The sequence below is a fragment of the Sciurus vulgaris genome (assembly GCF_902686455.1).
Source record: "Sciurus vulgaris genome assembly, chromosome: 9".
Classification (NCBI taxonomy): Eukaryota; Metazoa; Chordata; class Mammalia; order Rodentia; family Sciuridae; genus Sciurus; species Sciurus vulgaris.
The window spans coordinates 18,638,204-18,665,702 of NC_136469.1; the positions used below are offsets into that span (position 1 = coordinate 18,638,204).

At 44.8% G+C, this 27,499-nt stretch overlaps 1 protein-coding gene and 1 long non-coding RNA gene across 3 annotated transcripts in view; both read left to right on the forward strand.

Moving 5' to 3' along the window:
• LOC306670203 overlaps positions 1-27,499 on the forward strand; it is a 505,412-nt gene that overhangs the window by 310,784 nt on the left and 167,129 nt on the right. The gene's annotated exons all lie outside the window — the stretch shown is intronic.
• The window catches only part of NOCT (nocturnin), a 30,094-nt gene continuing 21,879 nt past the window's right edge, over positions 19,285-27,499 (forward strand). The window contains exon 1 of one of the 2 annotated variants that reach the window (XM_079154834.1): positions 19,285-19,848. In XM_079154834.1, the coding sequence (XP_079010960.1) occupies positions 19,659-19,848 (190 nt within the window). In that variant the 5' untranslated portion in view covers positions 19,285-19,658. Of the gene's footprint in view, positions 19,849-26,574; positions 27,484-27,499 lie in introns of those variants that run through there. The other variant, XM_079154835.1, reaches the window with a different exon arrangement.

Consider the following 27,499-nt stretch of genomic DNA (forward strand, 5'->3'; position numbering starts at 1 on the left):
ATAAATGATACCCTCATCCTGAGCACTTTATTCATCCTGCCGGAGGTTTACTGCAGCAAAGAAAATTCATTTATATTTAAGTTCATTTATGCATCAAACTGTCTTTGAGACAAGAGAATAATCTATCAAGTCTTCTGGGACGCCTTGGCTTTTCAAGTTCCCATTATTTACCTTTTGTAAATTAAAAAGCTTAGAGGTCCTCTTCCTGCTACTTTGTGTTTCTTGTTTTGTTTGTTTTTGTAATCTCATCCGGTATTTTGCTCACACTTTGTTATTTGGTGTTGTTTTCATGAACCTTTACTAATATTTCCCCAGTTCCTGTTAACACCATGTAGCTTGGTGGCTCAGGCCCTGTCACTGATCACTGAATCATCACCCACGAAACCAGGACCTTCCAAAAACCTAGGAACCATGGTCAGAGTCTGCAAAAGGAGCTTAGAAAAGACCTTGCCCTAACTTTCGGGCCCAGAGGCCTAAGTTTTCCTGTGGGCCCTGGCCATCTTCACACACACACAGGGTTTTTCCTCCAGGATTCAGGAAGGAATGATTCCTGGGGTTAAGGAGAGGATGGTTGAAGGCCAGTCTCCTGCTTCTGCTGATTGCCTGGCCGCATTCTTCAGCAAAGAGGACACGGGGAGGTGGCAGAGTCCAATTCCATTCCAACCACACCCTCTTACAGCCCATTAAGTCCCAGAAGTCAAATGTTCTATTTTATATTTCATGTCTTTAAATATATTTTATATTTAAGAATATAAATCAGACATTGTCATTCCTTTGTTGCTGACCCTCCCAGGGCTTTTCATCGCTTGGAATAAAATTCAGCCAGGCGTGATAGTGTGCACCTTAATCCCAGCAGCGTCAGGAGGCAGAAGTGGAGTATCCCAAGTTCAAAGCCAGCTTTAGCATCTTAACAAGACTGTAAGCAACCTAGTGAGACCCTGTCTCAAAATAAAAAGGAATGTGGATGTGGCTCAGTGCTCAAGTACCCTTGGGCTCAGTCCTGGTATTAAAAAATAAAATAAAATTCAAACTCCTTATATGACAATTGTGATCTGGCTTCTGTCATATGGTCCCCCTTCTGTCCTTCAAAGTTGCCACATGCTCTCCCACTTCAAGGTCATCAACCTGGTACTCCCTGACCCACCTCTTCATCAAGCAGAGCTCATTGACCCTTCAGCCTCAGTTCAAACGCCACTCGCTCCCCACCACATCATCCTACTTAGTCCCTTCATCCCGCTGACCACATCCGACGGTCACCTGTTTGATCTGTCATCTGTCTCTCCTTCCTCAACTACAGTGCAAGCTCCATGAGGCACCCCTGCCTGTCTCCAGCACGGTTGTATCCCCAGCACCTAGCACCGTTCCTGGAAAACGGTGGGTGCTTGATATGAATGTTGAGGAATGAACAAACAGATGCATGCTTAATGGTCCCAATACCACCGGGTGCAATGGCGCACACCTGTAATCCCAGAGGCTCAGGAGGCTGAAGCAGGAGGACTGTGAGTTCGAAGCCTGCCTCAGCAACTTGGTGAGGCCCTAAGCAACTCAGCGAGACCCTGTCTCTAAATAACATATAGAAAGGGCTGGGGATGTGGCTTAGTGGTTAAGCACCCCTGGGTTCAATTCCCAGTACCAAAAAAAAAAAAAAAAAAAAAAATCCCAATACCTTCTACACCAGATCAGAGTTAGTGGTCATGAAGCTGAACTCCCCAACTTGTGGAAAAATAAGTATTCTGCAATCCAAAGATTCACACTCTAAGGATCATTCTTAAATAAAAAGGCAAAAAAGTCAGGCACAGTGGCGCACACCTATGATTCCAGCAGCTTGGAGGCTGAGGCAGGAGAATCTCAAGTTCAAGGACAGCGTGGGTAACTTCATGAGATCCTGTATCAAAATAAAAACAAACAAACAGGGCTAAAGATGTAGCTGAGAGGGACAATGCTTCTGAGGGCGGTGTAAAAGAAAGGAGCGGGGAGACAAAGAGTCACCGTGCTAAGAGTCATTGTGCTAAGAATTACAGTCAAAGTGTTTCTGTCCTGCCCCAGAGCAGATGAACAGGGCAAATGTACCAATGTCAAAGGAAAACATAACGGCTGATTCACAGATCTTAAGGGGTTGTGGGAAAGACCAGGTGTTTGCTGAATCCTCATGTAGAGTACATGCTTAAGAAAATACAACTGGAACTTGGAGATGTAGAGAAACACAAGTTTCTTTGTACCCAGATCTGTGGTTTGAATAGAGTCCAGAAAAATGAGTCCCAGGAGCAAGAATCTGCCTATTTATCATCAAGCTAAATTAAAAAAAAAAAAAAGTATTGAACCCAGGAGTGTTCTATCACTGGGCTATATTCCCAACCCTTTTTTAATTATTTATTTTGAGACAGGGTCTTGCTAAATTACTCAGGCAGGCCTCAAACTTGCCATCCTCCTGCCTCAGCCTCCTGAGTTTTTGGAATTACAGGTTTGCACACTGTACCTGGCTGCTGTTCACAGCACTTTGTAGAAGTCAAAGCTGAAACAAATCCAAATACCCAGTGGCTGGGGTGTAGCTCAGTGGTTGAGCACATGCCCAGAATGCTCAAGGCCCTGGGTTCGATCCCCAACACCACCAAAAAAAAAAAAAAAAAAAAAAAAACTTCCAAGTAATCAACAGGTAAACTAATAAAATTTAGTATGTAAGGAACATGGCCCAGTAATAGCATGCAGGGAACTCATGGGTACATAATATCATGGATGAATCTTGAAAGCATTGTGTTGAAGAGTTTGTAACGTAAAGTCCATTCACATAAAACTCTAGGAAAAAAATAAATCTAAACCATAGTGAGATAATGGAATTCTGTGGTTGCTAAGGGCCAGGGTTGAGGGCAGAAAATTCTTAGTAGCAACAGAGAACTTTTCAGGGTGATGGGAATGCTCCTTTCTGTATTGCAATTACACAAGTGTGTGTATGTAGTGTGTGTGTGTGTGTGTATATATACGTGTGTGTGTGTGTGTGTGTGTGTGTGTGTGTGTAATTTTGAGACAGAGTCTCTCTAAGTTGCTTAGGGCCTCACTAAGTTACTGAGACTGGCTTTGAACTCACGAACCTCCTGCCTCAGCCTCCTGAGTCACTGGGATCACAGGTGTGCACCACTGCGCCAAACTAGTTCTCTACCTTCTTGAACTGTAATCTTCATCCTCAGGGTTCAAAATAACTCCCAGAGTTCCAGTCATCTTGCCCACATTCCAGGAAACATGGAGAATTAGAAAGAATGGTACACTTCTCTCTTTTGAGGGGAAGTCTCAGAACTACTACAGAACACTTCCTTGTATGCCTAACCTGAATTTAGTCATACTCCTCTTCCAGCAAAGTCCAAAAATGTCCCATTTTAACTGGTGATACTGTGCCTAGCTAACAATCAGGGTCTGTTACTCAAGAGAACAAAAATAGGGCTGAGGGTATGGCTCAGTGGTAGTGTTTGCCCACGCATGAGGCCCTGGGTTCCACCAGTAGCGCACACACACACACGCAGTCATACTGATGCGGGTGGCACACAACTATGATCCCATCAATTCAAAAACCTTAGGCAAGAGGCCTACAAGAAGAGAAAAATGCGTACTAGCACACTAAGGCTTCCTATGGCCAACTTATTATTTAGGAAACTAAAGTTCCTACCATTTACATAACTTTCCCAAATTCATATGTCAACTCTTAGTGCCAATTTTACAGGCTGCCAATTGATTTAAATGTTTTAAAACCACTTTGATTGTTATTTATATATTTATGATACTGGAGATTGAACCCAGGGGCACTTTGTTACATCCCCAGTGCTTTTTGTTTATTTATTTTTCATGTTGAGACAACCATTCTGTAAACAAAGCTCTTTCTGGGTCCCCACCAGAAGCCCTTTCCTGCACCCAGTAGTAATGGGTTTACTCCCATTACAAGGGTTTGGATCTCAGCAACATACAGGAGGTCCTTTGAAATCACACTATAAATGTAGCACATCTTCCATGTAATATATGTTTTACTCCAAGATATAGGAATGAAACCCCAGAGAGCCAGATGTGGTGGCACCTGCCTGTAATCCCAGCAGCTCAGGAGGCTGAGGCAGGAGGACTGTAGGTTGAAAGCCAGCCTCAGCAATTTAGTAAGGCCCTAAGCAACTTAGAGAGACCCTGTCTCAAAATAAGAAATAAAAAGAGCTGGGGACATGGCTCAATGGTTAAGCTCCCCTGCGTTCAATCTCCAGTACCCATACCCACACACAAATTTAAGAATAAAACAATTTTATTTAAAATGAACATACAGTTGGGCACACTGGTATGTCCCTATTGTCCCAGTCACCCCAGAAAGACTGAGAGGAGGATCCCTTGAGTCCAGGAGTTCAAGGCAAGCTTGGCCAACATACCCAGACCCCATCTCTAAATAAATAAATAATAAGCACGGACAGGGCTAGGAGCAGGTTCAGTGGTAGAGCACAGCATGTGGGGTCTGGGTTCAACCCCCAACATGCAAGCCAGGTACTGTGGCACACGCCTATAACCCCAGCCACTCAGGAGGCTGACACAGGATGGCAAGTTGGAGGCCAGCCTGGGCAACTGAGCGAGAACTGGTCTCAAAATCAAATAAAGGGTTGGACATGGCTCAGCCTGTGTGAAGAGGTCCAGGGTTCAATCCCCAGTATTACTACAGAGAGAAAAAAAGAGGGGAGAACATGGATATGTTTGGGTGCAGAGGCCACACTGCAGGGATTTTTTGATGAAACAGGAAACGTGAGAGAAATTTTACAACGTGTGGGTCCCTGTGGACTGATCCCCCTTGGGAAGCCCCTCAGGGCCCACCTGGTCTCCACTGCACTCTCACCTCCTCATTTTCTGGACTCTCACCTCCTCATTTTCTGGACTCCCTTCTCGCCAGTTGCATGACTTACTGTATCTGGAACATGCAGCTGGCCAGGCTTAAGCCGTTCTTCCTAATTAGTGTCGATTTTACAGGCTGCCAATTAGTTTCAATGTTTAAAAACCACTTTGATTGTTATGTATTAATTTATGATACTGGAGAATGAACCCAGGGGCACTTTGCTGCATCCCCAGTGCTAGCTAGCTATTTATTTATTTATTTATTTATTTGTTTGTTTGTTTATATTTATGTTTCGAGACAAGATCTTGCTAAATTGCCCAGGATGGCCTCAAACTTGCTATCCTCCTGTCTCAGTCATTCAAGCGGGTGGGATTACAGGTGTGCGTCCCCATACCCGGCTTCTGTACCTACATTTTACTTATTTAAGGATTTATTTAGGTACCAGGGATTGAACTCAGGGGTGCTTAACCACTGAGCCACATCCCAGCCCTTTTTATGTTTCATTTTGAGACAGGGTCTCACTCAGTTGCTTAGGGCCTCACTCACTTGCTGAGGCACCACCATACCCAGCAGGTAGGGAATTTGCAGCTGAAAAACAGATCCATGTGAAAGTGAAAAAAATTACATACATGAAACAAAAAGTTTACCATGAGATTTCTTTTTCTCAGTACTGGGGATTGAACACGGGGGTGTTCTACCACTGAGCTACATCCCCAGCCATTTTATTTTATTTTGAGACAGGGTCTTCCTAAATTATGGAGGCTTACAATTCTCCTGCCTCAGCCTCCCAAACCCCTGGGATTACTGCCATGCACCACACGGGGCTTACCATGAGATTTTAACAAGGATTTAGACCCCTCACTTTTGCCTGCAAATGTCTGATGGGTGACTTAAACCAGAATTAAACCTTTGGCATGGAGCCTGGCACAGTGGACCATGCTTGCAATCCCAGTGACTTGGGAGGTTGAGGCAGGAGAATTGCAAGTTTCAGTTCAGCCTCAGCAAATTATCGAGGCCCTAAGCAACCTAGTGAGATCCTGTCTCAAAATAAAAAATAAAAATGGGTGGAGACAGAACTCAGTGGTACCCCTGGGTTCAATCCCTAGTACTAGGGGCGGTGGCGGGGGATGGGGGAGACTTGCTACCTCTGCCTTCATTTTCTGTCCATCTCCTTTGCTCTGAGTCACCTTGGATGCTAAGAAAAACAGATCTGATACATAAACATTTTATGATAAGTGGAAGCTACCCCCCTGGCAACTGCAACTTTTGTATTGCTGAAAAATTCCCGCCCTACCAATCCTGAAATCCCCAAGGACCGGATCATGCCTGAACAAGATAACCTGCTTTGGGGGCTGAGGTTGTGGCTCACTTGCTTAGCATGCATGAGGCCCTGGGTTCGATCCTCAGCACCACATAAAAATAAGACAGAGGTATGGGACTGGGGATATGGCTCAGTTGGTAGAGTGCTTGCCTTGCATGCACAAGGCTCTGGGTTCAATCCCCAGCACCACCAAAAAAAAAAAAAAAAAAAAAAAACAAAAAAACATAACCTGCTTTGGCAGCTAGGGAAATCCTCCAGCTATGCAAACTCCTGGACCTTGCACTCCTTCCCATTCTATAAAACCTCAAAGTCATCGACAGCCTCTGCAAGATACCCACAAGGACATGGCGCCCTTATCTTCCCAGTGCGGCTAGACTGATTAAAGTTCCCTTTCATGCTTTTCACCACAACCTTTTCTGTTTGGTTTTGGAAGCAAGTGGCCAGACCTGATTTGCTAGATCCTCAGAGTCAGGCCTCTGCCCTAGGTCTCCAGTGACAAGATGATATATCACTGAGGGATTTTCCAAAAGGGATTAATAGTTATTGAACACCTACTATGCATTATACTCTATTACTAGAGCTCTGCTTATTACCATGTTAACCCTAAAAATTGTAAACAAGTGTTAAAAAAAAAAAAAGAGTTGTGAAATAGGTAAGGTGACTTTCATTTATCAGATGAAAAAATGTAGTTTGGTAAAAACTGTGTAACTTTCCCAATGTTGCTTAGTTTCTATGTGGTGAAATTGAGATTCAAATCCAGACCTGCCTGATTCCAAAGTCATTGTTCTTTCCCCAAAACCAAAGATTGTTGAAAGAAACTAAAGAATATGGGCTGTAGCTCTAGCTTAGTGGTAGAGTACTTGCACAGCATGCACAAGGCCCTTAGTTTGATCAGAAGAAAGAAAGAAAAAGAAAGAAAGAAAGAAAGAAAGAAAGAAAGAAAGAAAGAAAGAAAGGAAGGAAGGAAGGAAGGAAGGAAGGAAGGAAGGAAGGAAGGAAGGAAGGAAGGAAGGAAGGGTTAAGGAATATTTATATAAATGGAAAGATATCCCATGTTCATGGATCACGTAGAGGTGAAGGAAACACTTCTCCTTTGCCCTCTGAAAGCTAACTGAAATAAACTGACAACAGACAGATTAGTAGAAGAAAAAGGTATACAAATGTATTAATTTGCATAGGACAGTCACCAAGTGTGATTACCCGCCAACCCAGTTTGGACTGTATGTTATATACCTTACTTCACAGGGCAGAGGGCGGAGGGGGAAGTTAAAGGAAGGTGAGAGCTGGAGCTTCACTGCATTATGGCAAGTTGGAGGCCAGGCTGGGCAACTGTTATCTATTATGTGGCCAAAGTCCCCCAGGTTCTCTCTCCAGGCTGTCCTCAGAAGAAGAGATGAAAAGCCTGTCTGGGTGTGGTAGTGACTTTCTCTTGCTTGGTGGTTAACATTTCCTGGTTATTATGAAATCCCTATGAAGGAAATTTAAGACAATTGCAATTCTTTTGGAAGTTTTCTCAGTCAGGTAAGGAAACAGGAGAGAGTCTCTCTCTGTACGGGGGGGGGGGGGGGGGGGGTCAGTCTTGTTTCTAGACAAGAGAAAACCATTTCCAGAGTCCTTGATTCTCAGGCTGTTTCTTAAAACAGCATGCCAAAGCACTGCACTTTGGGATATTATTTTCTGAATCCCAGTCATCAGAAGTTTTACTCTGTGTGTGTGTGTGTGTGTGTGTGTGTGATGTTAGGGACCATAAAAGTCAGGCAAATGCTCTATCTCTGAGCCATACCCTGGCTCTCAGCCTCAGGAGTCTTAATTATTTTGGGGAGGATGTGGTTATTGGGTTTTTGGGGTTTTCTTTTTCTTTACTTTTTTTTTTTTTTTTTTTTTTTTTTGGTACTGGGGATTGAACCCAAGGGTGCTTTACCACTGAGCTACATCCCCAGTGTAATGTATAAAGTTGCTCTCCCGCCCATCAGGTACAACTATTTTCCCCACCTCCCAACCACTTGTCAATCTGTGAACATCCTAGCTAGCTATTGGTTCATCAGTCAGCTTGCAAGTATCCTTCTCCGATATTGGTCCCCTGTTAGCCCGGTGGAATTCAACTGTTTTACTGTAGCTTCCCGGACATCTTTTTTCCCTTCCTTCTGTCTGACCTACTCACTTTTCTCTATCCTCCTGGCTTTCCACTCTCTCTAGTGCGTGCCCTTTCTTTTCCTTTCTATTTTCCTCTCATTTTCTCTCTTACCTTGCAGGGAGACACTTAATAAATTCCCTTATGTGATTTCCTGTGTCCAGCGTGGTTTCCTGGGATTTCCTTACACCCAGTCCTTTTTATTTTGTATTTTAAGACACAGTCTCAATAAGTTGCTGAGACTGGCCTTGAACATGCAATACTCCTGCCTCAGCCTCCAGAGTTGCTGGGATTATGAGCATAGACCTCTGAACCCAGGCAAAAGTCTTAAGATGATGGTGGTATCCAAATTTATCTATAAATTCAACACGGCTAGTCAAAAATCTCATCTTTTTTTTTTAATTGATAAGTTGATCCAAAAACGTATATAGAAGTTTGAGGGACCCAGCTAACAATGCCAAAACTACCTTGAAAAAGAATAAAATTGAAGAACTGACTCTTTCAAATTTCAAAACTTATCATAAGCATACTAATCAAGAGAATGTGACCAGACACAGTAGCACATGCCTATAATCCCAGCTACTTGGGAGGCTGAGGCAGGAAGTTCGAAAGTTCAAGACCAGCCTGGGCAACTCAACATGACCCAGTCCCAAAATAAAATAAGAATTAAAAAAGGGGGGCTGGAAATGTAGCTCAGTGTTAGAATTCAACTCCAAGCACAAAGATTAAAAAATAAAAAAGACAGTGTGATACTGACACAAGCATAGACTTATAAATCAATGGAATTAGCTGGGCATGGTGACTCACACCTGTGATCTCAGCAACTCAGGAGGCTGGGGCAAGAGAATTGCAAGTTCAAAGCCAGCCTGAGCAACTTAGTGAGGCCCTAAGCAACTTAGGAAGACCCTGGCTCAAAATAAAAAAAATAAATTTAAATAAATTAAAAAAAAAAAAAAAAAGAGCTGGGGATGTGGCTCAATGGTTAAGCACCCCTGGGTTCAAGCCCTGGTACCAAAAAAAAAAAAAAAAAATTAAAAATAAAAAAAATTTGATCAATGGAATCAAATGCACAGTCCAGAAATAAACCTAATCAAAGGACAGAATTTAGATTATTTTAAAGATCTTAATTGATGTGTGTGTGGGGTTGCGGGTAGGCTGGAGCTAGGGATAGAATCCAGAACTAAGCATGCACTCTACCATTGAATTATATTCCAGCCCTATATTTTCTTTTTTTTATATAATTTATTTATTTTGATTCATTGTAAACAAATGGGGTACAGCTTGTTTCTGTTGTTGTACATAGCGCTATATTTTCAATCCTAGAATTGGACATTTCATTCCATAAAATAGAGTACATGGTGCAATGGTCTGAACAGACAAGATTGGTTTTATAGACAGGGAAAGACTGAAGAAAACAGGAACAAAAAACAAAAAGAAGACTGGTCATTCCAAAGCATTTACTTGCTTTGTAAGGTGGGAACATGGAAACAGAAAAATATGAAAGTAAACAATTAACATCAAGTTATTTCAGGCTACTTCTTTTGTGTAAGGATTTAAGCAAAGGGTACTTCATTATCATGCCAATTAAAATTGACCTGTTAGAGAAATTTGGCTCACTCTCTGGTCCTGATTAGAGAAGGTCAGATAAAAGAACTCTTTCAACTCTATAATAAAACAAATTACCCAACTTTTTTTAATGGGCAAAAAATCTGAATAGACATTTCTCCAAAGAAGATAAACAAATAGCCAATAAGCTCATGAAAAGATGGCTACATTAGTCATTAAGGAAATGCAAATCGAGAATCCAGTGAGATGTCACTTCACACCCACTAGCTAAAATGATGATGAAGAAATACACATAGTAAGTGTAGCCAGGTCGGGAAGAATTCGAGCACTCCCACACTGCTGTGGGGTATGTGGAATGGTGGAGTTGTTTTAGAAAATGGTCTCTCAGAAGGACTGTACCAAAGTTACCAAATGACCCAGAAAGTCCATTTTTCAGTAAATACCAAATGAAAACATGTCTACTCAAAAACATGGATACAAATGTTCACAGCAGCATTATTTATGATTGCTAAAAAGTAGACACATTTCACATATCCACCAACTGTTTCACAGATAAACAATTGTGTATATCCACACAATAGAATATTATTTAATCATGCAACTGTTTCACAGATAAACAATTGTGTATATCCACACAATAGAATATTATTTAATCGTGAAAAGGAATGGAGTACTGGTTTGAGCTACAGCATGTATAAACCTTGAAAACATTATGCTAAGTGAAAGAAGCTCACCACAAAAGACCATAGACTGCATGACTGCATTCACATGAAATGTCTATAATAGGTAAATCTACAGTGGTACAAAGTAGATTCATGGTTGCCCCCAATGATAGGGATCTAGGGGAAAAATGCAGACAGGTTCCCAATGTCTGTGGGGTTTCTGTTTAGAGTGATGAAAATGTTTTTAAATCGTCATGATATTAACTGTTCTGACTTATTAAAAACCACTGGATTGTATAGTTTAAACAGGTGAATAGGTATGCAAATTAATTTTTTTTTTTTGGTACTGGGCATTGAACCTAGAGGTGGTTTACCACTGAGCCACATCCCCAGTCCTTTTTTATTTTTATTTTTTAAATGTAAAAAAAAAATAATTTTTTTGATGGAGCCTTGCTAAGTTGCTGAGGCTGGCCTTGAACTTGTGATCCTCCTGCTTCAGCCTCCTGAGTCACTGTGATTACAGGCGTGGGCCACCACACTCTGTATGAATTACATCTTGATAAAGCTGTAATTAGTAGAAACAATCCATGTAGTCTCCATTTGTAATTTTAAACAGATGCTGTCCAACTCTCCATTTGCTGATTCTCCCTGTTTCCCTCCCAGTACTCCCAGGTTTGTTGCTGCTGTTGCTGTTTTGTGAGGCTGGGAGCTGAACCCAGGGCCTCACCACATTGGGCATGCGCTCTATGGTTGAACTACTCTCAGTCTGTGTTTTGTTTTGTTTGCTACTGGGGATTGAAGGCAGGGCCTCACCCTGCTGGGAACGTGCTCGACCACTGAGCCACATCCCCAGAAAATTTTCTTTCCTTTTTTTTTCCCAGAGTCACACTAAATTGCCCAGGTTGACCTTGAACTTGCACTTCTCTAGCCTCAGCCTCTCCAAATTGTGTTTTGTTTCATTTCTTAATCATAGCTATTCCAGGAGGGCCTGGTTTGTACAGGCTTGGTTTCCAGGAAAGTCAGGAAACCCAGTTCCAAATCCCTATGTAGTTATCAACGGGCTAACTCTAGATGTCTTGGTGGGAGGACTGGGGATTGAACCCAGGGGTACTTAAGCACTGAGCCACATCTCCAACCCATATTAATATTTTATTTTGAGACAGGGTCTTGCTTAATTGCTCAGGGCCTTGCTAAATTACCCAGGCTGGTCTTGAATTTGCAATCCTCCTGCCTGGCCTCCCCAGTCATTGGGATTTCAGGCATGTGCCACCGCACCAAGCTCTCCTAGTTCTTTTTTTATTATTATTATTTATTTATTTATTTTTGAGACATGCTCTCCCTAAATCACCAAGGCTGGCATTAAACTTCTGATCGTCCTGCCTCCACTTCCCCAGTTACTGGTATTGGCATCAGATCTGCTATTTTGCTGCCACCATTATTCTCTCCCCCACATACCATTTTACAACCCAGATTGTCAGCCTGTGAACATTCTCGTCGGTCATTGGTCCATTGTTATTAGTCCAGGAAACTCTATTACTTAAGAATGGCTCCACTGCCATATTCTCTCCCCTCCCCTCCCCTCCCTCCCCTCCCCTCCCCTCCCCTCCCCTCCCCTCCCCCTCCCCCCCCCCTCCCCTCCCCTCCCCCCCCCTCTCCCCCTCCCCCTCTCTCCCCTCCTCACTCTCACTCACTTTCTTGCTCTCTTTCTCTCTCACTCTGTGAGCAGACACTCTGCCTGTCCACTTAATAAAATCCCTTGGGTGAGTTCCCGCATCCGGAGAGGTTTCAACTGGGATAACAAGTATAAACCACCTCGCCCAGCTCAAGGTCCTTTCTCGTGACACTAAAAGAGCTTCGATCCCATCAGTAGAAGTAGTGTTGGTTTTCTTCTCCCCTTCAGGGCCAAGTAGTCAAAATCTGATATGATTTCAATTTGCTTAGATGGTTCTTAGAGCAAAAAATGAAAACTCTCTATCAGATCCTTGTATATAAGATAACAGATACGAACAGTGTGGAGGTCAATAACATATGATTCACACTAAAATAGTAAATTAAGTTTTCACTGATCCGTACTGGGGATTCACATCCGTTCTTTTATGAATACACAACTAGTGAAACTCCACGTCATGTACAACCACAAGAATGGGAAGTTAGAATCCATGTATCTAAAATATATTAACATACACTCTACTGTCATGTATATCTAAACATAACATTAAAAAAAAAAAAGAAGAAGAAAGAAAGAAAGTTTTCACTGGGTTCTAATTTATTGATGTCTTTAATTGTTTTGGTTTTTTTGGTACCAGGAATTGAACCCAGGGTTGCTTAACCACTGATCTACATTCCCAGCCCTTTTTATATTTTATTTTGAGACAGGGTCTCGCTAAATTGCTCAGGCTAATTTTGAACTTGCAATCCTCCTGCCTGAGCCTCCCAAGCCAGTGGGATTACAAGGCATGAGCCACCATAACTGGCTAAAATTTGCATTCCTTAGTTCTTTTTTTTTTTTTTTTTTTTTAATTTATTTCCTTAGTTCTTATAGGTAGCAGAAACTGCTAGTTGCCGGTTTAATCTATCTCTTGCTTAGCTGCCACTAGGATAGTTGGCGTTACATGACTGGCTGTCAGTCAAATCTCTCCCTTTCTTGAAGGCAGTGTGTGCAACTAGTAGACCACATTTCCAATCTCCCTTTCAGGCAAGCATGCACAGATGACTAATGAGATGTGTGTGTAAATTATTGGAAGTCCTTCTAGAAACCCTTTGAAATGGGAATGTATCAGGGGTTCACTTGATGCTTTGACTATATCCCTTGTGGCTTTGAAACTTACATGGTTTTTCCCAACCCTTCCCCTAAACTTCTCCTCCCCATCTTCTTTTCCCTGATCCTCTCCTTCCTGATCTCTCCTCTGTAAGAAAAATGCGGCTCAGTTCAGGTCCCAAGGCAGCTCAGACCCTTGAAACCAGGGGAGCAAGCACTCTGGGGTGCCCAGTCTGAGTCAGGGCCCCAATGAAGGCACCCAGAAAACCGCTCTGGATGTGGGAACTAACGCAAGAGATTTTATTAGGCAGACAACCAGAGTGTCCGCTCTCAGGACTGGGAGAGAGAGAGAGAAAATGGCAGGGGAGTTTCTCTTAAATAGTGAAGTTTTGCAAGCTAATGATGATCAGGCCGATTGCTGACAAGAAAGTTCGCCGGTTAACGATGGGATCATTGGCTGCAGAGAATGTTCGCAGGCTGAGGATCTGGGTTGTAAAATGGTGTGGGGTGAGGAGGGGCAGAATAATGGCAGCAGCAAAATGGTAGATCTGATGCCAATATCCTCTCTAATCTTATTCTCTCTGAATCACCTCTATAAAATCCCCCTGTTCCTGCTGATGGGCAGAATCACTGCCTTTGGGACAGGAGTCCCCTGAGTTTCTCCTTTGCTAGCAAAGCAATAAAACTTTTTCCTTTTTCTCAAAACCATGTCCTTGTTATTGGATTGGCACTGGGGATAAGGCCTGAGTTTTTGGCAACAGGAATGAATTGGTGGTGCAGTCATTTAAAAAATGTTTTCCTTCTTTTTGCTTCCTGCCTGGAACTCTGACAAGTTTGGAGTAGCATTGGCTAGGACACTACCAATGCAGGCGGGAGGCCATTATCAATCAGCTCCCATACGTGTGTCCTCAGCTGAGCTGTTGAACAGTGCTGCAGACCTGCCCAGTCTGGATTCAGGTTGACTTCTGAAATCTTGTTACCTTGATGACCTGTACAAAGGACATGATGGCACCCGATCCCAATACAGCTTCTTCTTTTTTTTTTTTTTTTTTTTGTGCGGTGCTGGGGATCGAACCCAGGGCCTTGTGCTTGCAACGCAAGCACTCTACCGACTGAACTATCTCCCCAGCCCCCAACACAGCTTCTGTCAGCCCAAATCAAGATTCTTAAAAAGTGATGCAATTACCAACCCCCTTGAGGCTTTAAAGCTACAAATACAGCTGCCATTTTGTAAGTCCACATCTTCAAAATTACTTGAGTCTGTGTTTTCCAGGACTACAATCTTCAATAGCCCCAATACACATAACTTACTTTGTGAAATTTCTACTGATAAACCATACGAATTATCTTTCCTAATTATTATTTTGTGTGTGTGCACTATAGATTTAACCCAGTGGTGCTTTACCACTGAGCTATATACCAAGTCCTTTAAATTTTTTTCAATTCTGAGGCAGAGTCTTGCTAAGTTGCTGAGACTAGCCTGAAATTGTTGTTGTTGTTGTTGTTCTAAGTACTTTTACATGACAGTAGAGTGCATTTTGGCACATTGGCCTGAAACTTCCCATCCTCCTGCCTCATCCTCCTGAGTCACTGAGACTATAGGCATGTGCCACTGTGCCCAATTGCTATCTTCCTTAAAACTCAGAAGTTTTCAATAACACCACTAATGCTCTGCAAAAAAAAAAAAAAAAAAAAAAAAAGAGAGAGAGAGAGAGAAATCTTTTGCTCTCTGCATTTATTTTTGGGGGGTTTTGTTTGTTTGATTGGTACTGGGGATTGAACCTAGGGCACTTTACCACTGAGCTATGGCCTCAGTCCTTTCCACTTTTTAAGTTGAGACAGGGTTGCGCTATCATTGCTTAGGGCCTCCTTAAATTGCTGAGGCTGGCCCGGAACTTTCGATCCTCCTGCCTCAGCCTCCAGAGTTGCTGGGATTACAGGTAGGCATCGCTTTGTTTCCTGTGCTACTAAGGATCGAACCCGGGGTGCTCTACCACTGAACTACATTCCCCCAGTGCTTTTTTTTTTTTTTTTTTTTTTTTAATTTTGAGAGAGTCTTGCTAAATTTCCCAGGCTGGCCTCAAACTTGCAGTCCTCCTGCCTCAGCCTCTTGAGTTGCTGACATTACAGGTATGCACCACTGTACCCAGCTTGACTGCATTTATCTTTTAAGAATAAGATAAGCACTTTTAATTCTGAGTCAATTGCACTTTTAGCTGTTTTAAATCTCTATCACTCAAAATTCAAATCTTCCCAGCCTCCTGATACTCACAGGCGACCCTCAGTCTGACTCCACAAAAATTACAACCATCTGAGGCGTGTTTTCTCCATTTTCAAACCTTCTCTTAACTACACAAATGTTCTTTCTCCTTCTCTTTCTCTGTCTCCCTCTCCACTCATTCTTTTTTTCTCCTTTTCTTTTTCTTTCTTTTTGGAACTAGGAATTGAACCCAGGGGCACTTTACCACTGAGCTACATCCCTAGTCCTTTTTACTTTGAGACAGGGTCTCACTAAATTGCCCGGGCTGGCCTCCAGTTTGTGGCCCTCCTGCCTCAGCCTCCTAAGTGGCTGGGATTACAGACATATGTCACCATGACTGGCTATCCCCTACCCCCCCCCCCCTTTTTTTAAAGAGATAATTGACATTGTTTAATTTCCTATTTATGGGTTAAATATTCTTTTGACCCATAAATAAGAAATAAGGAATAATAATTTCAGTTGACATCACTGAACCTGAACTTCCATGAGTCAGGACTAATATGCTTGGATATTCGGATATTATCCTAACAGTGGTCTACTTTATACTTTGAATGTAGCCCTCGCTCATCTGATTTTTAAAATGCACATGTTTCCTTCTCTTCCTCTCTCCCTGCTCCTCCCTAATCTCTCTCCATCCCTAAACTCAGGGGAAAGAGAATTACCCTTCTTCCTCCCCATCCTAGGCAGTCATCTGTCCTTGAGTCCACACCCACCACAGGAACCAAGTCATCCAGACTTTGGGGATGCTAACAGAACATCTCAAAAATGACTATCTCCCAAATTTACAAGTGAATTACAACTCCAACAGAGAACATGTGGAATGGAACCTGAGTCACCTCTTTAAAAGCCACCTGTTCCTGCTGATGGGCAGAATCACAGCCTTGGGGACAGGAGTCTCCTGTGTTTCTCCTTTGCTAGTAAAGCAATAAAATTTTTCCTCCTTCTCAAAACCGTGTCCTTGGTATTGGGTTGGCATCAGGGATGAGGACCCAGATCAGCAACATTATGACTCAGGCATAAGAGAGTATGATGGTTCCTTTGAGTCCATGTGAGACCAGTCTAAATACAAGATATAATTTTAATTTATCCTGGTCTTATACTACTGCAAGAGTTTGAGTGTTCATTATAGTGTCAAAGAAAGGATTACTGTGTAATTGTGTCATTCCAAGTAGATGCCAAGAAGTAATTAGCCATGAGCACCTAAACTACCTGCCCCTCACAGCTTGACGTCCACATTGACATGACCTACAAGTCTATGGTCTTCATTAGCAGAACTTTACTACTCCAGGAGCCTCTTGCTCAGGTGAATACCTTTATTATGCATCACAGGAAATTATCTGAAAAAGCTATCAATGTTTTTTTCTGTGTATATATGCACATGGTGCTGGGAACTAAAGCCAGGACCTCGCACCTGCCAGGCAAACACCCTACCACTGAGTTACACCCCCAGTTCTGGAATGAACTTTCAAAGTAAGTTTTAATTTGTTTTTCTGTTATCTTGAAATATTTACTCTTTAATACATCATGCCCCCTAACAATATGGAAATAACATTCACGTTCACATGCTCTTTGAATCTTTGTGTGTGCATGCACGCAGTACTGGGGATTGAACCCAGGGGGTGGTGTGTGCTAAATACATGCTCTACCTCTGAGCAACCCCCAGCACCTGAATCTTTTTTAATAATTGTTAGGTCCTTAGGCCAAAGTAACTCCATTTTGAAAATCAGCACCGCCCATCCAGGCATGATCTTCTCGGTAGGCCCCACCCTGAAAGTCTCTAACTACCGAAACCACAGCAAAGACATCAAGTAACAATCACAGGGCCAGACAGTTATTTTTTTAACTACTCCATTGTACATAACTATATGGTTAAGAAATTTTTTCCTATAGGCTCTGCTGTGCGGTGCAGAGGGGCAGCCTGGCAAACTCTGTCAATAAACCTTTGCTTGAACTCAGAGCTGTGTCTCTCGTGAATTTTGTGCCAGTTACCCTAACAATAACGACAGTTTATATTTGTTTCTGTGGTGGTGGTGCTGTTGCTGCTGGGGATCAAACCCAGGGCCTTATACTGAACAGTTATTCTTATTTTCATACCAGGGATTGAACCCTGGGCTCAGGCAAGCCATCTACCACTACATACACTCCCATATCACCCCCCAACCTTTTCTTTTTCTTTTTTTCATTTCCATTTTCAGTTTGAGACAGGGACTGGTAAACTGCCCAGATTGGCCTCGAAGTTGTGATTCTCCTGCCTCAACCTCCCAGTCACTGGAATTACAAGCATGCCCCACCACACCCAGCTTGACAGTTGCTATTTGAACAGTACTCTATTTTTCAAAATACTTTTCTCCAGCGTTTTATTAAGGCTATCTCTAAACATATAGGAAAGAAAAAGAATTGAAAGTGAACATCCATGTATCTGTCATCTAGGTTTTGAATCAACATTTCGTTACATTTGCAAAACACTTTTTATGGGTCAATTTTATTGCCACTTTTTTATTTCACCTAATGACTAAGGTATGATTGTTTTATAGATAAAGAAACTGAGACTAAGTGTTTAAGACGTGCCTAGGAGCTGGAATCCGGGAGTTGTCAATTTATACCAGCTGATTCATCCACACCCTCTGGGAATTAGGTATTCAACACAGGACTGAAAAATATTTTTGAATATCCTTGGTGATCCAAGGTTCCAAGTGCACAAAGCAGGGAATCGGCAGAAAGACGCATGGGAAAACCAACAGAATACATTTCTAACTCATAAGTCATTCAGCAATGAAGGCAGCCGTGCATCTTCCCTCCCCCTCATTCCCCTTGCATTCCTGGTTAGTCATCAACTGCTGCCCACTCTACCTGAGATATTTCTTCCACCCACTTTTTTCCAGTTCCGTCGACCTGGTGCAGGTTTAGGATATCCCTTATCTCACTGGTCTACTCTCTCTTGCCTTTTCATGAACCAAAGACACGATGTGCAACAACACTGACCAAATTCTTGGCTCTCCTGCTCACAAAACAAAGGCTCGCCTGCTGAAGTCAGTCTGGAGTAATCTCTGCCCTCCATAATCCAACATACCCAAGTTTCTGTCTTCTCGCTCCTTCGCTTCCATCTTACATAATAAGGAGTGCTTTCCCCAAATACGCTCAGGGCTTTTCTGCTTATTTGCTTTTGCCTCCTGCACAAATCACCCTGCTCCCCTCCCCACCACCCACCCCCGTACCACAGGTGTAAATTCCCCACCCCCACCACCTGGCCCATCGCAAATGCCAACTCCTCTAGCGAACCTTCCACAGATCGCGGGCCTATTGTAACCTCTAGCACCAGTGGGTGGCCCTGAGCTTATCTACGTCGCAGACCCGTACAGTCTAATTTCTCCTGTCGCTTTCTGCCTCCATTGCCCGAGGACAACATCCTCGAGGCCAGCGGTCGTCACTGCAGTTAGCGTCGCCCTCGCACACAGTCGGGGCTTTATTGTGCTCACTTTCGTCCAACCCGACGCAGCCCGCCCAGGGGGAAGGGAGCTGTGTTGGCCCTCGCCCGCGCGCGCACACACGGACGCCGTCTTCCACTCGGACATACACGTGTCCCCTGGGCCACAGCCCTGGAACCGTCTCGGGATTCCCAGCCTGTGGGTGCTTCCATTCCAGCCGGCGGGGAGGGGGCGCTGGTTTGTTTAAAATCGCTCCAGCGGATACTCGTCACATTGGTCCTCCTGCCGCCTCCGCCCTTTGTCACAGCTCGAGGCCCCCTTCCTGTGCTAACAGGACTGGCCCGGGTCTGGGAGCCGCAGCCCGGCCGCGCCGCGCTCGGGCGCCGGGCCCTCCCTCCGGCTCCCGCGTGGTCGCGCCCGCTTTGTCAGCGCGGCGCTCGCCGGTTGCGCTCCAGCTCTCGCCAGCCCGCGGCAGACCGAGCCGCCGCCGCCGCCGTCGCCGCGTCCTCTCACGCCTCCCGGCCTCGGCTGCCCCGGACTTTACCCGGCTCCCCGGCGGAGTGAGAAGCGGCTCGGGAGCATCCGCCCGCTCCGCCCCGGTGGCCCGGTCGACTCGCCGGCCCCGGCCTCCGCCAGGCTCTGCTCCTCCGGCGCGCGCAGCGGCCGCGGCGGTTGTGGCGGCGGCGCCCGGCATGTATCAGAGCCCGCGGCGGCTCTGCTCCGCCCTGCTGCAGAGGGACGCCCCCGGCCTGCGCCGCCTGCCCGCGCCCCGGCTGCGCCGCCGCTCGCCCCCGCCCGCCATCGTCCCCCGGCCCGCGTCCCCCCGGCTCCTGGCGGCGGTCTCGGCGGCCTCGGGCGCCGCGAGGTCGTGTTCCCGGACAGGTGAGTGCTCGGCGGTCCCCTGCGCGGCGGACGCGCGGCGGCCACCTGGAGCCCGAATGAATGAGACGCCGGGGCTGCCGGGCGCGGGTCTGGCCTGCGAGCCGGTCCTCGTCCCGCGCCCCTGGCCTCTCCTCCTTTAGCGTGCCTTTCCTGGGGCTTGCATCTGGTCCAGACCGGAACGCTGCTCCGGTTCCCGCTTGACCCTTGCGTGTTGGGCTTTCCTATTTATCGCTTTTGACCTACCTTAAATCTTTCTAAGGCTACAAATTGTTTCTGTCGGTTACACTTATTATTGCAGTACTTAGGAATATTTTTATGTTTAAAAAAAAAGAGATGACACTTGATCATGTGGCTTGCATGGCCTAGATGTTCTGAATTTTCTTAAAGTCATGTTAATGACAGCATATGTTGACTGGGGGTGTTACATTTATATTGGAATTTTTTTTTTTTTTTTTTTTTTGAGCCTTCCACTCTTTGTTTTATATTGGGGATTGAACCCAGGGGCACTTTACTATTGAGCTACATCCCCAGTCTTCTTTCTTTTTTTCAAATTGAAACAGGATCTCCCTAAATTGCTTTGGTTGGCCTGGAACTTGCCGATCCTCCTGCCTCAGCCTCCCAGTCACTGAGATCACAGGCGCTTGCCACCACGCCCATCTGGAGCCTTCCACTCTTTTAATATTTCTGTCATTCTGTGACCTGTATGTCTTAATTTAGGTCTTATAAAACTGATGCCTTCTGTTCACCAAAAGCCATTCCCCTCCCCCGCCCCCCGCCCCCCCCCCCACTGCTGGGTATTGAGCCCAGGGGTGCTCTACCACTGAGCTACAGCCCCAGTCCTTTTTAAATTTTGAGACAGGGTCCCGCTAAATTGCCCAGGCGGTCCTGCAGCTTGAAATTCTCCTGCCTCAGCTTCCTGAGTTGCTGGGATGACCGCATTGGCCACTGCAGGGCAAAATATTAGGCTTCAGATATAGGAGTATTTGATGAAGTTTTTAAAAGCTAAGTCCCCTTGGTTTTATAGATGAAGAATTGAAGGACTCAGCAGGGCTCCTTGTGTGTGGGGGTGGGGCGGGGTGCTAGGGATGGAACTCAGGGCCCACAGATACTAGGCAAGCTTTCTTCCATTGAACGACACCCACACGGCAGCCCATCAAGGTTGCTGTGTGGTAGCGCTCCAGCATGCTCAGGCCCTGCCTTCAATCCCTAGCACCAAAAAAAGAGAAGAAACGAAGGACCTTTATCATACTTAAACTGTTGTAGAAGAGATGAGCTTTGCAAAAGAAAGAAATGAAACAGCTTTTGTTCTTACAGTTAAAGATATGCAACTGCACCAAGGGTGCAGGAAGGGGAAAGTCCCTTTCAGCCGGGGTGATCCTTTTAGGCTTCAGGAAGTGGCTGGTCCTTGAACCTGGCCTTGAAACCTGGGTAGGATCGGAAGAAATTAATATTAAGCATTAATTGAGGGAAGGCATGGGGGATAAGACTGGAGAAGAGGCGCTTTGCAAAGTAGGCAGTGCTTTCCCAAACCTGCCGCGGGTGCTTTTAGACGTGCAGATGCTGGAATCTCTCCTGTAGAGCTGCTAAATCAGAATTGTTAATAGTGGGCCCCTCCCATTCCACAGTACTGAGCCAAATAATATCAAAACTCCAGTTTTGTGGGAATTTTGGGGGGTGTTTTGTTGAGTTCTGGGAATTGAACCCAGGGCCGCTTGCATACTAAACAGATTATTGGGGGATTTTTGTTTGTTTGTTTGTTGTTTTTGTTTTTGTTTTTTTTGGTGGTGCTGGGGAACCCAGGGCCTTGTGCGTGCTAGGCAGGCCCTCTACCAACTGAGCTATATCCCTAGCCCCAGACTATTCTTAAATGCGCCAAAGTTAGAATATTTATCTGCACAGGTGGGACCGGCTTTGCTCTGCCCTCCAGTCTTGTGGGGAGTGGTAATGAATCCCTACGTTTGGACCCATCTGATAATCGGTTCCTTTTATGCCTCTTCGCAGTTGGAAGTTACTGGGAAAATTAGCTGGGTGTGGCATGGTGTAGGCCTGTAATCCCAACTACTTGGGAGGCTGAGGCAGGGGGAGCTCAAGTTCAAGACCAGTGCCAGCAACTTTAGTGACACCCCATCTCAAAAACACAACAACAAAAAAAAGGGTGTAGCTCAGTGGTGGAGCACCTGGACACTACCTCAAAAAGTTACTGGGAAAATGAGCACAGTCCCTTTGCAGTTTTCAAATGCAAGGGTTTTAGGATTTAAAGGGGAACTGGGAGATGATCTCAGTGTTTTCAGAGATAGCAGCCCCATGAAGACGTAGCAGTTGCCACAGTCACTGTACTGGTGGAGATGCAGCGGGAGCTGTCGTGGCTGTGTCAGTGCTGGCCCCGGAGCCCTCCGCAGATGATGAGGAGTTGGCTGGATTACTGTTCTCCACCACTGGAACACTATGCTTTTTTCTTGGTACAATTTTAAAGGCAAATACCAGCTCTGTTGAGGAAGTGGCTTTATTTGGGAGGTCCCTTAACTCTGTGAGTAAGCTGCTTATGAGAGAGAAGAAATGGGAAAGCGTGTAATTATCAAGCTTCTACGGAATAAATTGCTTTCCTTGTGGGAGAACTAAGGTATCATTTTCCTGTTGCATTTGGTGGTAACACTTTCAATGCAGTGAACTGCGGGTGGCTCTTGAGTTAATAGCCATGGCTCTAGAACCGTATTCAGCCCCCTTGGATACAAACGTTTAACCTTGCTTGCGGTCTCCTAACACTAGACTTCACCTCAAAGCAAATAAGATGAATTGATAGCACTATATCCACATTATTCATTGAATAACAGTACACTTGAAAAGCCAAATATTAATTTGTGCCCCATGACTAATTGCAGCAAGAATTGAGAAGACAAATCAGGGGAAAATCTTTGCTTTGGGAGGAAGGAAGGTACTTTGGAAGGGAATGCCTGGAAGAAGGTGGCAGATGTGGGGCAGTGGAGAACATCTTTGGCAAAGAGGTACTTCCAGAATCATCTGGAAAGCTTGTTAAAATACAGATTTCTGCTTCTGTACCTGTTTGTTTGGAGCGATTTCCTGAGAAAACTGGCAAGTTGCTATGTTTAACAAGTGTCCCAAGTGATTCTGGCAAGTTTGAGAAGCCATGGAGAATTCTGGAAGAGTGGTAAGATCTTTGAGCTCGGGGCCCAGGAAGTTCAGCAGACCCCTGAGCAAGAGCATTTACCCCCAACAAAGGATTTGAAGAAAAGGAAGGAACTGGAGTATTTATGCAGTTCCGCGAGAAGAAACTTGAGACATTGTCGTGGAAGGAGATCCCTAAAAAAAGCAAGGTTTGTATGTTCCTCTCTTCACTAAAACAGCGAGGCAGTCATCTTCTGATTTCTTGGAAGAAGAGGGTGGAGAAGAAGGGAGACTCACAGCATCAATATTTGTTGTTAGGAGTCACTCCTCTGAGTAATCAGAATTTATGGGGCCTTGATAGTTATTTAAATAGTAGTTATCATACTTCAATAACTAGTAGAAATTTGGAGGGTGACATGCATTGGTGTTTGGACATGGTAAGTGGACTAGACTTTTGTTAAAAAAAAAGGAGCTAAGAAGATATTTCAGATTTGTTGTTCCTAAAATTGGAATAAAAAGGCATTCTCACAGAAGGAATACGACCACAAGTGAAAACGTTGGCTATCTTGTCTCTAGCTGGCGTCAGATCAATTCCTAAAACCTAGTGAATTCAGATGGGTTCAGAATGTCAGGGATGTGGGCAGGAGGGCCCAGGGAAAGCATGTGAAGTCTCCGTGATGTTCTTTCCTCCTTCCACTGTCACACAAACGCTAGGGCCCTACTCAGATCTTTTGAATTTCAATGCCTGCAGCTGGAGCATTAATGATTCTGACATACAGCCCAGGTAGGCAGCGCAGATAGGCACCAACGGGGACTCCTTTTGCCAAGTCTTGAAAGCCTGCCATACATTTCGTATGATGTATTGATTCTCATGTCTCCAAAAGTTAGAGACGTATGGGACTGTGGGGGGCTGGGCAAAAATTAAAATTGTAGAACCACTTTTCTCCCATCTAATTGGAGTAATATGAGAAGTCTGTGAAAGTAAGCGTCTAAAAGTTGCAGCGAGGCGTCCCTCAGTCCGACTGCATCCTCCCCTGCTATCTTCCTTTCCCAGATATTTTCCCCCTGTACCAGGGATAGAACCCTGTGCCTTGCACATGTGTGGCAACCTAGGCTGGCCTCAAACTTGTCATCCTTCTGCCTCAGCCTCCCCGGTAACTGGGATTACAGGCACCACCACATCCAGCATTAGGGGATATTCCTTTTTTTAATTTGGCACTAGAAATTGAACCCAGGGGCACTTCACCACGGAGCCACATCCCCAGCCCTTTTACTTTTTTCACTTTTAGACAGGGTCTGGCTAAGTTGCTTAGGGTTCGCTTAGTTACTGAGGCTTGCTTTGAACTTGGGATCCTCCTGCCTCACCTTCCCGAGTCACTTGGATTACAGGCGTGTACCACCGCACCTTCCATGAGGGTATTTAGTAATCAGTATTTGGGAAAGAAGAAGGAAGTAAGCTTGGGTGTCTGTCTGATGTCTGCAAGCACATGGGGACTCTCAACACCTGGTCCAGCACAGGCTACCATGTGAATTACTTTGTCTATTCTAATCATTCCTGGGATATAATATTTTTCTATTTCCTTTTTATGTTTTGCTTTCATGAATGTGAACCATCAATGAAAGTCTGCTGACTTATTTGGAAATAATTTCATGACTTGATGGGTTTTATTTTTTTCCAAAACTTACAGAAATTAACACATGCCAGTAATGAAAATCTTTTGCCTCCAAAGTGTAAAGATCACTGTGAGAATTGTCTGTAGAAGTTAACAAGATTTTTTTTTTCCTCGGTGTTCTAAAGCTTCATCCAAATAAATGTTTCAGCTCCTGGTGAGCCTGTGGCGTCTAAAGATATGCCATCCTTCAGCACAGGAAACTTGTCCATTATTTCTTGACGATCTTATCACTCTATCGTGTCTTGTTCTGTTCTTGAACTCCTGTTAGGCTGTTGGCCTGGTGGATCTATCCCCCATGTCTCTTCATTTCTTCAATGCCTTTATCTTTATTTCATGAGATTTTCTGAAATGTCCTGCTTTGCAGTCATTTTACATGTGTAGACATTTTCTAGTTTTCCAGTAGCCCCCTTTTTTCATGGAAACCTCTTTTGGTCTAATAGGAGCTTTAAATGCAAGAAGGTGTTTGCTTTTTTCTGCTTTCACCTCTCTGAAGAGCAGTAGTAAGCTGGGTGGGAAAAGGGTCTGGTGCGTTGGCAGCTGGACTTCCTTGGAGAATGCATGAGAGAGCCTCCTGGAGACCTCAACCTTCGCCAAAGCAAGGAGGACTTCATTCTGTGTCCCCCCAGTCTAACCTCTTTCCTTTTGAAAAATTGAGCTGGATGCCTGTATCCCAGCTACTCGGAGGCTGAGGCAGGAGGATTGCAGGTTCAAAGCCAGCCTTAGCAACTTAGGCCTTAAGCAACCGAAACAGACTTTTTCTCAAAATTAAAAAATAAAAAAGGTGGGGGAGTGGCTCAGTGGCTAAGTGCCCCTGGGTTCAATCCTTGGTACCAAAAAATAAAATAAAATATATAGAGAGGGTTGGCAATGTGGCTCCGTTTTGGAGCATCCCTGGGCTCAGTCCCCAGTTGGCAGGGAGGTAGGTAGGTACCCTCCGGTTCTGGCGAGCTCTTGATACGGTCTGCTCCTGCAGGTTCATTCATTTTGGGAGCCTTTCTGTGGCATATCCTCCACTCCTCAGGAGCCTTCTGTTTGTACTGCCTAAGTAGGCAGAGCCGTTCTTCCCAGTGCCTGTGTGAGGGGAAGCTGAGACCAGAGACGCTGCTGCAGGTTTCCTTCTCACTGCTGCCCCTCCGCCTCCCCTGCCCTTTCTATCTACAGAGCTTCTTCAGGGCACCCTTGGAAGGGCCGTGCTTGCCTTTGGGATCTGCTGCATTTTCCTCCACTCTGGTTCGTCTGTTAACTCAAACCCATCCCTGTCTTCCTGGAGCTCCTGGAGCTTCCTGGAACTCCTCCAAGTGTGGCCCCTTGACGCATCCTTCTTGTTTTCCAATATTATTGATTCTCCATGTGAGGTATGGTCCTGGGCATTGAACCCAGGCCTCAGGTGAGGCATGCTCGGTAGGCATTCAAGCACTCTACCACTGACCCTCAGCTCCAGCCCTTTTTTTATTTTGAGACAGGCCCTCACTAAGTTGCTGAGACTGGCCTCAAATTTGCAATCCTCCTGCCTTAGCCTCTTAAGTTGCTGGGATAACAGGTGTGCACCACCATGACTAAATCAAGTTGTTTTCTTAAGGGTGCACTCTACATGAAGATTCAGCAAACACCTGGTCTTTCCCACAACCCCTGTAAGATCATGACACGTTGTTGTACACTTTGTGCTGTACCCTCTGTAAGATCTGTGTGTCAGCTGTTAAGTGTTTTCCTTTGAAATTGGTACATTTGCCCTGGTTTCATCTGCTCTGGGGCAGGACAAACACTTTGACTGTAATTCTTAGCACAGTGACTATTCACCACCTTTCCCCTTCTTTCTTGGTTCTCAGTATTGGGGATTGAACCCAGGAGCATTCTACCTCTGAGTTACTTCCCCGCTCCTTGTTTGCTTTTAATCTTTTTTTGTGGGGCTGGGGATCAAACCCAGAGCTTTGTGCTTACAAGGCAAGCACTCTATTGACTGAGCTATCTCCCCAGCCCCTGCTTCTAATCTTATTTTGAGACAGGATCTCATGAAGTTTCCCAGGCTGATCTTCAACTTGCCATCCTCCTTCCTTAGTCTCCCAGGTCACTGGGATAACAGGCGTGCACCCCATGCCTGGCTGTGACTTGGTCTTTAAACATTTTTGACTTATAGGAATTTTATTACTGAAAAGTCTTGGGAAGGAGAGAAATGTAGGTTTCATTTTACTCTCATGATCTAGAACCATCAGGCCCAAGGACCTGTCGTGTGTGAGATGTCAGTTCCTGGTTTAAACATGAGCACTTTGAGCTGGCGTGGTGGCACACTCCTGCAGTCCCAGCAACTAGGGAAGCTGAGGCAGGGGGATCACAAATTCAAGGCCAACCTGACTGACTCAGTGAGACCCCTGTCTCAAAATTTAAAAAAAAGGGCTAGGAATGTAGCTGAGTGGTAGAACGCCTCTGGGTTCCATCCCCAGTGCTACAGAAACAAACAAGAAAACAAAATGCACACACACAAATGTTCTAACTAGAAATATAAAAGAAAGAGTCAGATTACTGGCTGCAAAAACCAGGAAAGGCCAGTGTGGCTCCCGGACCGTGGTTTGTAGACCCCTGACCTGGAGAGAATTCTGCTGTCAGCAAAATATTCCTTCTAGCTTTCATAACTAAAAATGGATCGTTTTCTTGGTATTCTAGATCCTAATGCTAGTGATGAAGTATCGCTGGTGTTGGTTTGTGGTTCTGGCACGTCTCTTCAGAGCGTTCTTCTGGAAAAGCCCAGCTCGTGGAAGGGATTGGCTCCAGTCAGGTCAAGCTTTTCCTGGGGAGGGGATTTCTTTTTCCTCGGAGATGTCTTTTGAGTCTGTCGTGACTGAAGGTACAGCTCAGCCTTT